Raw genomic sequence first — 12337 nt, 5'->3', positions numbered from 1 at the left:
TCATTACGATGAAATCATGACAAAACATTTACGTTCATTACGATGAAGTTTTGACAAAGCATTTACGATGAAGTCATGACAAAGCATATACGAAGAAATCATGACAAAGCATATACGATGAAGTCATGACAAAGCATATACGAAGAAATCATGACAAAGCATATACGATGAAGAAATCATGACAAAACATTTACGTTCATTACGATGAAATCATGACAAAACATTTACGATGAAGAAATCATGACAAAACATTTACGATGAAATCATGACAAAACATTTACGTTCATTACGATGAAATCATGACAAAACATTTACGATGAAGAAATCATGACAAAACATTTACGATGAAGTTTTGACAAAACATATACGAAGAAGTTTTGTCAAAGTGTCTATGTTATACAGTAATGTTAGTCATGAATGTTTGTCCTAAGTGTTGGCGTTAGTGTTGAAAAATAATGTTTGTCCTACATGAAGCCGTACAAGCGTTTGAATTTGTTTATGAATAAAATTACACTCTTGTTTTCTGTATCTATCATACAAACATAAGCAGCACCTGTTTTTGTAAAGTTTATATGAAGTTTTCGATAGTTAAGACCTGTATAATAATAGAATGCGTCCTCATTCTCAACATAGTAGTAGAACTCAAACGAATGCTTACCATAAGCTGTTATTTCAACAGCTTCGTCAGATATTTCATCAACGAACTCATAAACTATATCGCCATACTTGCTTTTATTTCTATTGTTTTCAGATCTAGAACACCAACGAAGGTTTGAGATTCTGTTGTCCGTTCTATCATGATTTATATGGTCTATTTCTTTCAAATTGTTTGGATTTTCAATCCACTGTTCTGCAATAATTCTATGCTTTAAATGCGTTTTGTTGTTTAAACTAAGCTCAATATAACCATAATTATTTAAGCATTCACTCTTAATATGTTTGTTTTTCTTTCGACGAATAGTAAAAGGATATGTCGTACAAATCTCATAATCTTCATGATTTCTCAATGTTTCCCATTGAGTTTGTTCCCCACTAACGTTCTCATTGACGTCCTCAATATCTTCTTCCTCACTGAACTCGTCAATATTTTCACTAGCTCCTTCTGTAATGTTTTCATCGGCATTGTCATTGACTTCTTCTGTAATGTTAGATGTTGTTGTTTCGCTCATGTTCTTTCACTAATGTTAAAAAGTTATGTTGTACGAATTTTGAACAGAATTTAGAGCAGTTATGAAACAATGAAGTATTTTTACGCTATTGAAAGGAACTATGAGAGTGAAGTACATGACAGCAATGACAAAAGGAACTAATATCAAACCTAATGAAATCGCTCACGAGGACATAGAGCTTAACAAGTATTTTGTGGAGTATCTTATAAGTGAAGAGTATGTAAGACCTTACTTCATGTTTGACAGCATGAATGAGGATGTTATTTCATGGTTAAAGAATATAAGCAATGTTTTCGGTAAGTACGTCATAGATGACAAAGGTCTTGTTGTATTTTATGAGACAGCAATACGAACACAGAACTAATGGATATTATGCACTCAACAGCAAAGAAAGGATTTAGTACTATTGGCATGAATGAACATTGCAGGAATGACATATACAACCTATGCTCACGAAAGCCTTACACAAAAAGCAATACAAATGATAGAACATAAGTGTCTAAGGTCAGCAAATGAAATCATTACTGTCAGTGGTTATGAAAGAACTGTTAGCAAAGATGAGTGGAAACAGCTATTCATATTAAGGAAGGACGTTGCTGAACTAGTTAAACCTGTTGCACAAACATTGTTTCAGATAAGACAGCAATGACTAAGAACCCTTTGACCTTAGTCAATGAGACCATAGAGGTTGAAGATAATGACATGAAAGAACTAGGAATGAATGAGAGAAGTTGTGAAGGATGTTTGAGTCAAAACACATGGTTCTTCAGAGCTGTTAAGAAACTTAGTAAAGAACGACAGAAATATTTTATAGAGAAGTATTGCAAAGGATGTGTAAATGAATTGCTTGAAATAGAACTTAGAGACACTTTCACACTAAAGGACTTGAGGAAAAATAAGTACATGAGTGAAGAAGTATTGACATAGCTAGTGTTATAAATGACTTAAGAAGATGTGTTGTGTTATTGACGGAGCACGTATGACATATCTAGTGAAAGATTATGATGGAATACGAGACACAACAACACTTGTGTCAGTAGATAGCAAGGAATTCAATAAGCTCATGAAGAGTGTTTATGTAGGACGTATTGAGGAGAAGGATGTGAACGCACTGATGATTTATGAAGCGGGTCAGAACAAGAACTATCTTATGAAGTCAGACATGAGATTCTTTGACGAAAGAGATGACATTTACAGCTATTTCAGAGGATATGAGTATGAGGTACTGAATGAAGTAGATGAAAGCGTTATTGAAGGATATTTGAAACATGTTCACGATGTCATATGTAATGAGGATGAAGAGCTTTATGAGTATGTTTTGAACTGGTTCGCCTACATCGTTCAAAATCCTTGTGGAAAGACTGGAACAGTACTTTTGTTAATAGGAAAGCAAGGAACTGGTAAGAATGTACTTAGTAATGTTCTATGCGAGCTCATTAGCAAGTACGCAACAATAATATAACGGCAATAGAGAATGTGGTTGGTAGATTCAATGCTGCTATTGAGAACATGAAGCTCATCGTATGCAATGAACTAAGCTCATGCGATACGTCTAAGGTCATGAACCACGACGCACTAAAGTCAATTAGTAACAGAGACTCAGTTGGACTTAATCAGAAGGTCAGCCAGTAAGAAAGATAGAGAATGTTTGTAATATCATCATGATATCTAACAACTTCAACTCAGTAAAGATTGACAAAGACGACAGAAGATTTGTTGTCATTGACGTAAGCAGCAGATACAAAGGAAATTACGAATATTTCTCAAATCTCATTGAAAGCTTTAATGAAGAGTTTTATTCAAACTTACTGACGTACTTCATGAAGAAAGATTTAAGTGAATTTGATGTAAGGAAGATACCATTCACCAGGGCTAAACAAGAACTCATCGAAATGAACAAAACGCCTTACCAAATGTTTTACGAGGAGTTCTATGAAAAGTTTGTATCCGGATGGAATTGTACAGAGTGCTACAGAAGATATAAAGAATTTGCGAAGGAGAATGAATTCTTTGCATGTAGTTCAAATGTATTTGGTGGCAAGATGAGAGAATTTGTGAAGAGAAGTAGAAAGCGAGATGGTTCTGCAAGAAGTTATATTTACGAAGCAAGTATGATATTAGAAGGTCGTGGAAAGAAAGAAACAGTGAATTATGAGGAAGTGCTTGAAAAATTCATGGAGTACATGGGAAGCAATATAACATACAACAAAGACATATACAGTGAGTTTAAGTACTACTGTGAACAGCATGAGATTGAAGTAATGAGTAAAGGAGACTTTGAAACGCTTATGAAAGACAGTAAGGAGGTCGTTCATGAGAACAGTGTTGAAATAGTTCATGAGAACAGTGAGGAGGTCATACATGAATGCAATGATGAAATAGTTCACGATGTTGTTCGTGAAGAAGCCATTGCAACAAAGAATGATATAAAGGATTTCATAGAACTTAACAAGGAGGAGTTTAAAGAAGGCTATGAAGTGAAAAGATGTGAAGAAGATTTCTTGGCGTATTTGAAGAAAAAGAGACTAAAGCCAATGGCTCAAAATAAGTTTCAATCGATGTTTGAAAAGAAACGTTTGAGCTATGGTGGTGTAAGAAGCACATATTACTTTGTTAAGAAGTGAGGACATTTATTTTTGTCGTTAGTATTGGAGTTTGTGTTTGTTGTTAGTGAGAGAATAAATTAAATCATGAACTTTGCCATGGTCTCTGTCCCTAGTAGTTTTCATTAAGTTCTGGAAATAATGAAAGTCATGAACTTTGCCATGGTTTCTGTCCCTAGTAGTTTTCATTATCTCACAGAGTTAATGAAAGTCATACTTTCTATCAGATGAAGCATGCAGATGAACATAATGAAAGTTAGTGAGTTTGCCACGAGTTATGAATAAAATATTGGCATATTAGATGAGATAGCTGATGAAACAGATGAAGATAAATTAAATCATGGACTTTGCCACACTCTGTCCCTAGTTCCTCAAAATCCTTGACAACGTTGCTTAGAAATTTTGGTTCAAAACCTCATCTGATTTTAATCTGTTATGCTACCTGTTAAGTTTCGCGAGATTATAAATGTCATGGAGTTATATAAAAAGGAGGGACAGCTAGGGACACTGGAAGTACTTGTAAGGCTATCTGTTAAGATTGCATGAAATACTAAAAGTCATGAAATCCATTATCGCTGTGCTAGCTTCACCTTAGAGTAAAATGACGACTAAAGTCACTGAAGCAATGAAGCAAAAGTTTTTGGTAGAATACATTAAATCAGGAACTATTCCAGAAGGTTTTTACATTCATACTATGAAGGATGGTAGAGTTCAGTTTAGAAAGATAAAGCAACCATTAGATAAAGAAGGTATATTAAGGAAGATTAAACTTCATGAGTACAACATTGCTGAACTTAAGAAGAAGTTAGAAGAGTTGGAGAAAGCAGACGACAGTGAGGAATAAAATATTTCGTTAGTTTTATTTTTACTGAAAATTTTTATTTGGATGTAATGACGAAAACTATTGAGATAACAAACTACAACGGTCATGAGTTCAAGAACTTGTTCTTCGTTCCGCGTGAGAATACATTCTATCAGATACGAGGGAGAAAGAGTAAAGTTAGTTTGAGCGTTTATGAAGGAATGAAGAATGGAAAGTTTATACAAGCAATAGATACAAACGGTAAACGTGTTTCATTAGCTTTGTCAAAACTTACTAACATTTATTTTGACAGCGACTTTGACTCAGACGATTGGAGCGACAGTAGTGATACTGAAGAATATGAACTATTATGTGAAGCACAGCAATGGAAAGAGTTGCAATACTTTTGTAAATGAGAACGTTAGTGTGTACGTTAGTGAGAACGTTAGTGAAGTCGTTAGTGAGAACGTTAGTGAAGTCGTTAGTGAGAACGTTAGTGTGTACGTTAGTGAGAACGTTAGTGTGAACGTTAGTGAGAACGTTTATTTTTTCATGCACGTGCATTGTGTCGCGGGGAGTTGCCATGGGCAATGACCTGCACACAATATATAACGTACAGAGAGGTGAGATGAGGTGGTTTATGTGATAAATACTTTACGTGACAGAAATAGTTTAAGGTTATTAGAAATATTGCATCTGTGATGTAAAATATACATTAGTGGTTTTGTAAAGTGTCAGATTGACATATCATGAGTATGGTGGAACGCAGTGCCACCGTACTGATGATATGTATACTAACTAATGTTTCATTAAATAATGCCATAATTTTTTCTCTTTTTTCATTAATAAACTTAGTGATCATTGTATCTTTATCTGTTAGATCGATCGATTTGAGTATATCTGCATCATGAACTGGAATATTTTCGAACAATGAACTCGATTCTATGGAACCATATGGAGAAATCTCGTTCTGAGCCAAAGAAAGATCACTTACGTTGTATTGTTTGATAGAAAAAATTGTTTTCTCAAGTTCTTTTTGAAAGCAGTCAAGAATATAATTTTTGTAGCTATCAGTGATAACGGTTTTTATATGGCGCTCGATCTTCTGGTTATTTTTGATGGCGTTATATTTATCTAATTGGATTTGAGATATCTTCTTAATAGCTTCATAAATGTTTGGATGTTTTAACGAAGAAAATTCTGAATGCATACTCTCGAGGCAATCATTAGTGAATATTGCAGTTGCATTATTATATTGAGATATTAATTGTAGTGCGGCAACCAAACTTTGTTGAAATAATCAATATAATCTTTGATCGAATCAACTTTATTTTGATTAATTATATGCATTGTAAGTACAAATTCTTCATGAGACATGAATGGAGTAATAGAATATAGCTTAAATAAAGAATTTTGTAAAGTATTGAAATTTTTTGTATAAAGTGCTACAAGTTTCCTGTGTAAAGCTTGTTTGAAATGAAATAGGCATCCAATTATACGGACTTTAGGGAAAATTTGTTGAAGTGCCTCTATCATTCCCTTTTCAAAATCACAATGAATTTGAATTAGCTTTGAAAATTGAATACCCTTGACAGTAAAAATATATTCAAATGCCTTCTTATAAGATTCAAATGTGCGGTTTTTCATGAATATAAATAAAAGTGGTAGATATTGATTTGTTGAAGGTTCACAAATCATAATTGTTAACATCTGTCCTTTTTGAAAATGTTTTGGTGTAATTTTAAAAGTTCCATCGCAAAATAAATCTGTGGCTTCTTTTGCAAATTGAATTGCCTTCTCAAAACCAAAAAACATCGTCTCACAATTTGCTTGAAAATCATGGCCAATGAAAAACTGCTCGCCATTTATTAAACAAAAATTAGCAATTTCATCGTCTGTAATTTTTTCTCCAACAGAAAATTTTCTGGACTTATTATAAACTTCCCTGACCAATGAATCTTTAATTAATGGGTTTTCATCAGTACCAACAGCAAGTTCTGTCATAAATTTTTAATCTGCTGAAAAGTGCCGTTGTCTTCAGAAAATTTTGCCATTGCCTTATTGTATATTTCTGTCAGAGTCATTGATTTATGAAGATCATTTTTTTCATTTTGTAACTTTTTAAATTGTCTGCATTCGGATATATGTTCCTTTTGTAAATCTTCGGAAACTGAACTGTTCTCAATTTTAACTAAATAACGTGCTTGACAAGAATGAGCGATGCAACGGTAGTAACGTTCAATATTATTTGAATTAATAATATTTGTATGATCATGCGAATAAAGCATATCTTTGCGAACAATTGTATCAGGATATTTTCCAGTAACTGCGGGAATATTTTTAACTGCAATATAACTAAAATATCTTCTGACAGCTTTAGATTCATTTTCGGCGTATTTAATATTAAAATATTGAAGAACTTGTTTGATTATATTCGTTTTTTCATCTCTCGATGTTGATTTTTGGTATTTATCAGATTGTCCCTGATAAATATTTTATTTTCGTCTGTAAAGTTTGCTCTTTTTTGATTAAATATAGATGATTTTCCAATTAAAAAATGAAATGATGCAAAATTTACGAAAACCGTTCGAAAATTGAATCAAAAATGAAAAGTAATATAGGGTGTCCAAAGGTGTGTTTAGCACAAACCTGAATACTGCGAATAGAAATAAACAAGTTACATATATATAAAGTTTATTTAAATATAATCACCATTGGATTCAATCACGCGTTCGCAGCGATCGATCCAGGCTTGAAAGACACGCTTTAAATCATCATGAGAAAATTGCTCAAATTGCTCTCTTACAAAATTTTCAAGATCATCTGGACTCGCGAATTCGCGTCCTTCAGCTCTCTTTTTTAGCGTGCCGAATAAATAAAAGTCAGAGGGTGCAATATCAGGTGAATAAATTGGGTTTGGAACAACTTTGACATTGTTTTCCACCAAGTAATTCATTACCTTATGACTTTTGTGAACTCTTGAATTATCAAAATGAATTGCAAACTTTTGTTTTTGTTGTTTGGATTTCTCAAACTCATCAGAATTGATAATTTGAGTAAGAACATTGTCAATTAGATACTGAGCATTCATCGTATTAGGTTTTTGAAGAATATCAATTGCGATGATGCCATTCACACCCAAAAAAACCGACAACATCATCATTGGTGTGTCAATTTTTTTCTTCGGGAATGTTTGCGGATTTTCATCCTTCGGGATCCACATGATTTTGGCTTCTGTTGCATATTGAAACCAAGACTCGTCCCCTGTTACTAAAAAGCGAAACTTCTTGGATTGATACGCACCCAATATAGAGAGGAGCTCTTTCGAAGATTGGACTCTAGATTTTTTTTGAACTGAATTAAGGTTGTGCGGAACCCAACGTGTATACGCTAGTTTGTAGTTCAAATAATTGTGCAGATAATAACTGACTGTTGTACGTGGTATCTTTGTCATCTCCTCTATCCTTCTGAGTGATGCTCTTGGGTCTTCATCTAGCGCTTGAAGAATTGCTTTGATTTTTCTTTGATCCGGCGATTTTTTGTCAATTTTTATGATGGGCGCCTTTTTGTTCATGAAGTGATACATCCTAACATGATACGTTACAGTGGAATAGCTAGGAGCATCCATACCGAAGCATTTTACCAATGTCTCGTAGATTTTTTACAGTCTTTGCATTTTTTTGCAAGAGCGAGGATGTTTTCTTTATGATTCATTAAAAAAATGAAAAAAATCCTGCCAAAATTTCCCGCGAAACCGCCTCTTGTCTCAAAATTCATTTTATATACCGGCATGGCGCCAAAATACAACATACTCATCATATACATATATTCATATTTTTTATTATATATTTATAATCAGCATATATCTCCTTTAATAGTCTCATATAGAGCGCTGTGCTAAACGCACCTTTGGACACCCTATACTTAAATGAGGAATTCTTTGAGATATTGGTCTTAGATTGAATGTAGCGTCATTCTTATATAGAATATATATTCATATCATCGGAAATATGATAAAAAGCATATAATAAATGTCAAAAAAGTGAACAAATAAGCAAAGATATTTTTTAAAAAACAATGAAAAGTAATACTTAAATGAGGAATTCTTTGAGATATTGGTCTTAGATTGAATGTAGCGTCACAAATTTCACAAATATAATTTACCCAGATTTTCCTTACTTTTACCACCTCTCTAAAGCTGGGGACACCGCCTATCGTTGGGAGTAGCTATTAAATAGAACCACCAAGGGTATTTTTCGAACTGCCGGTGTAGTGTAGTGGAAACATCCGACATAATGATTTATTATGCCAAGATTTGATTCCCATTTAGCCAATTTTTTTCTTTTTTGGATCATGAATTTTTTTTGGGTCACTATAAAATTTGTTTCATGTTCTAAATCTGCTGCATATGTAATCTATTTTTATTTACCTATTTTTTAAAAATCTATTGGATTGCCAAATTATAGATCCAAGGTGAAGTCATTTTTCTATCACTGGGATAGATGATACACCCAAAATGTCACCTTTTTTGGGATTCTGTTTTTTTTAAGGTTCTCGCTGGCGACCCCCCACGTTCGTCGAAAAAAATTGGTGATTGGGGGGTCGCCAGCAAAAATCAAATTTTTTTTCGACGAACGGGGGGTCGCCAGCGAGAACCTTAAAAATAAACCTCTGAAATTTTAAAAAAGAAAAAAGTGTGAAAATCCCCTTGATTCGAACCAATGGACTTTACGATTATACTATGACTCTTACCATTGAACTATGACTCTAAGGGTTCAAAAATTTATTTGGTGATAATATAAACTTTAATGAAAAATTAATCAGATCAATTTAGAAATATTTATTTCATAATATTGAATGAATGTATAAATCTAAATAGTATATTATCAAAAAAAAAAAATAAAAAAATAAAAAAATAAAAAAAAAAATAAAAATAAAAAATCAATAATAATAGTACCATCACCACAATTAGCAAATTCAAAAGATATATGAATTGCTATCGATCTCTTTCAAACAAACACATAGAAATTTTGATTAAGTATTTCAAATTTTTATATGAGAAAAATATTGAACAGATAAAATATAAAACAATTTTTAATAATAAATATAGATATTTATTTTGTAGCCATTAAAATTTCTCGGCTATCTAATAAAATTTTGTGAGAACGTAATCTTTTCAAATTTAGTATCAATCTTTGGTCTTTTATTGTTCTCTCACATGTTGCTTCTGAAGGTGAAGCGGAGATAACACGAAGGGCGATATCTGCAAAGATTGATACATTGCCATCTCTATGAGAGATTTCTTCCCAACCGTATTCTTGACGTTCTTGAATCATATCATCAGAGAAGATATCATTATCACTATTAATATACGTGTTAAATAGTGTAATAATATCTGTTATTGTTTGACCCGGAATACGAAATTGTTCCAAAATACTTTTGAGATACTGCCTAGCTGCAACAAAATGGTTAACCGGCTGATTTGAACTAGATGTTACATCTGCGAGATCAAGCATAGGAGGGTCAATTGTAGCAGTTACCTGACGAATTGATCCCTCCTCAACCATATCAAGAGAAACTTCAGTCGAACCTTCTTCAAAGATAGAGTCCATATAGATAGATTGAATGTCTTCTACTGGATTAACGAAAGTTACGTTTGTAATATCAAATGAATTAATTGCCGGAGATTCGTTGATCTGCGCTCCGTGGACGAATTTTTGGTTGAAATAATACCTACCTTTCGGTGTAAAAGCGAAGGCTAAGCACCAAAGACCTCCAAAGTCCGATCCAAGGGTATAGTTCAACAACGATCTTGAAAGGATTCCAGCAAAAGGATTGTTGTTGCTGCTGGAAAGGTATTGGAGTGCTTCAATACCCTTGCAAAGCCATACGTAGCAATCAGATATCTTGGTTTTATCTGATTCGAACGTGGAAATAAGCTTCTTGAGAATTGCCAAGCAGTCTCTTAAGAACTTGATGTTTTCAATATCAATACGCGTATATCTTGAAATTTTGTCTTGATACTTGATAATAAACATACAAATATTATAATCATAGATCCACCTGGTGGATACATGCTTTGGACAGAGAGCTCCGATGTCTTCAACATGGATTCTACAAAGAGCTGATATTTCGTGGATATGTTTCACAATTGCTCCTAATGCTACGTCTTTTGTTGTCATATATTGATAACAATTATGAATCCTGTGGCATAAACACGGGATAAACAAGATTTTGAATAACCTTGGGTCATTTGAGTTGTAGAACGATTGATTCCATCCTTTCTGAAAACATTTCAATTGCGCTTTATTGCCATCGCAAACTACACTGCTGATCTTAACATCTCTAATGAAGATTCTGTTAAATCCTTGAGTAAGCGAGTGGATATAATCTTCAGATGTTCCACCATTCATTTGGATTGACTCAACAGGATAGGGCCGCTTGCTTTGCAGAGGATTTGTGAGGGAGAAGTCCAGATTGTGAAACTGCTGAGTCTTCCCCTCATCAATGGCAACACAGGTACAGGCAAGCTTAGCAAACTCATCAACTTTTGCAACATGGATTGAATTTGCAATTTGTATCATTGTTTGCCTTAGTTTGTCAGTTGAAATAGGCTGGTATATTTGAGAAGCTAGTTTATCAACATTGATGTTAACATTGGTGTAACTGTGGGAACTTCAATATCATCGAGTCTGCCAGTATACATTATAATGGTTTTAACTAGCTTTGTAAACTCTGGGCTTGAGAAGGTATTCAGAGCCAAGTTAAATCTTCCAGTAAATGTAGCAAGCTGTTCATAGATATCCCCTAACGATATAGGTGTAAGCCCTGTTGCTGGGACGTTTTGATAGTATTGATCGATTGTTTGTTGTGATGCTACTTCTCCTGGTGTGCATATGTGCCGTTTGTTTTGGATCCATTTTTTGAAATGATCCTCACGCATTTCTTCCATTGCACAGTGGCATATAGTTCCGTCAGGACGCTTTACTAGTTCATTGCATTTAACATAATATTTTCCGTACTTGTCGCCTGGTTTTTTATATCTAAGATACTGATGCTTAGTACCGACCTCAATGTCTTTATAGTACGTCGGTACTGCATCAATCATTGTTGAAATAATGAAGTGATTACTTAAGCATTTTTATTCTCAATTTGTTTTGAATAAATTCAATTTTTTAATGCATAATTTTTAAAAATTCTCTAATATACCTTAGATATAGATACATTTATTATCAATTCAAAAATTTCAATATAGTTTTGGGATGGGTAGCCCATCCCATATATTCAAATTTTCAATGATTTTGGGTTGGGATTCCCAGACCAGAATAATTTCTAATTATAATTCGTAAAAATATATGTATATCTCATTATTACATCATTTAATATATTTTTAGTTAAATAGTCACTATTTTCACAATTTTTATTATTAATTACTGAACTAAACAGGTTTCAAATAGAAAGAGTATAAAAGATAAGTGTTTTTCTACATGTGTTTCGATAAGAATTATAATAATTGATGGTTTTTACAGCCAAATTTATTTTATTATTTAAATTTCAATGAAAAAAGATAAGAATTTTTTAATAAAAATTTTTTATTAAGAATTTTTTTGTAAAATTGACACTGGGATGACGATAGGGCTGGGATCTTATCCACCCCGTTCATTTGGGAAAATTGCAGATCTATAGCCAAATTTGAATATATTTAAAATCATAAAACTCCAAAAAAACTATAAATATATGTTTTATGCATAGTGCCGATACTC

At 33.1% G+C, this 12337-nt stretch overlaps 5 protein-coding genes and 1 pseudogene across 6 annotated transcripts, besides 6 other annotated features; 3 read left to right on the top strand and 3 right to left on the bottom strand.

The window, feature by feature from the left end:
- Window positions 1–464: 464 nt before the first annotated feature.
- On the bottom strand, window positions 465–1169 carry TVAGG3_0277670 (HNH endonuclease family; the record flags this gene model as incomplete). Its single annotated transcript, XM_051228759.1, has 1 exon — window positions 465–1169. The coding sequence occupies one exon, from the start codon at window positions 1167–1169 to the stop codon at window positions 465–467; it is 705 nt and encodes a 234-aa protein (XP_051098489.1).
- A 100-nt stretch (window positions 1170–1269) lies between these two features.
- Window positions 1270–1533, top strand: TVAGG3_0277660 (uncharacterized protein; the record flags this gene model as incomplete). The annotated part of the gene is made up of 1 exon (XM_051228758.1): window positions 1270–1533. The coding sequence occupies one exon, from the start codon at window positions 1270–1272 to the stop codon at window positions 1531–1533; it is 264 nt and encodes an 87-aa protein (XP_051098488.1).
- Window positions 1534–1791: 258 nt separating this feature from the next.
- Window positions 1792–3307: a mobile genetic element.
- A 36-nt stretch (window positions 3308–3343) lies between these two features.
- Window positions 3344–3793, top strand: TVAGG3_0277640 (uncharacterized protein; the record flags this gene model as incomplete). Its single annotated transcript, XM_051228757.1, has 1 exon — window positions 3344–3793. The coding sequence occupies one exon, from the start codon at window positions 3344–3346 to the stop codon at window positions 3791–3793; it is 450 nt and encodes a 149-aa protein (XP_051098487.1).
- A 580-nt stretch (window positions 3794–4373) lies between these two features.
- On the top strand, window positions 4374–4616 carry TVAGG3_0277630 (uncharacterized protein; the record flags this gene model as incomplete). Its single annotated transcript, XM_001294663.1, has 1 exon — window positions 4374–4616. The coding sequence occupies one exon, from the start codon at window positions 4374–4376 to the stop codon at window positions 4614–4616; it is 243 nt and encodes an 80-aa protein (XP_001294664.1).
- A 757-nt stretch (window positions 4617–5373) lies between these two features.
- Window positions 5374–7192: a mobile genetic element.
- Window positions 7193–7220: a terminal%2Cinverted (terminal inverted repeat of Mariner transposon ID:TVAGG3_0277600).
- Window positions 7193–8495: a mobile genetic element.
- Window positions 7273–8399, bottom strand: TVAGG3_0277610 (annotated as a pseudogene). The gene has a single exon. A coding segment is annotated over exon 1 (1127 nt).
- Window positions 8468–8495: a terminal%2Cinverted (terminal inverted repeat of Mariner transposon ID:TVAGG3_0277600).
- Window positions 8495–8738: a mobile genetic element.
- Window positions 8739–9794: 1056 nt separating this feature from the next.
- TVAGG3_0277580 (ribonuclease H-like family) lies at window positions 9795–10987 on the bottom strand (the record flags this gene model as incomplete). Its single annotated transcript, XM_051228756.1, has 1 exon — window positions 9795–10987. A coding segment is annotated over one exon (1193 nt), but the record flags the coding sequence as incomplete, so codon positions are not given.
- Window positions 10988–12337: the final 1350 nt, after the last annotated feature.

This window comes from Trichomonas vaginalis, chromosome V (genome assembly GCF_026262505.1).
Source record: "Trichomonas vaginalis G3 chromosome V, whole genome shotgun sequence".
NCBI lineage: Eukaryota > Parabasalia > Trichomonadida > Trichomonadidae > Trichomonas > Trichomonas vaginalis.
Note: the sequence above shows the minus strand (reverse complement) of the source record. Positions and strands in the feature narration are given on the sequence as shown.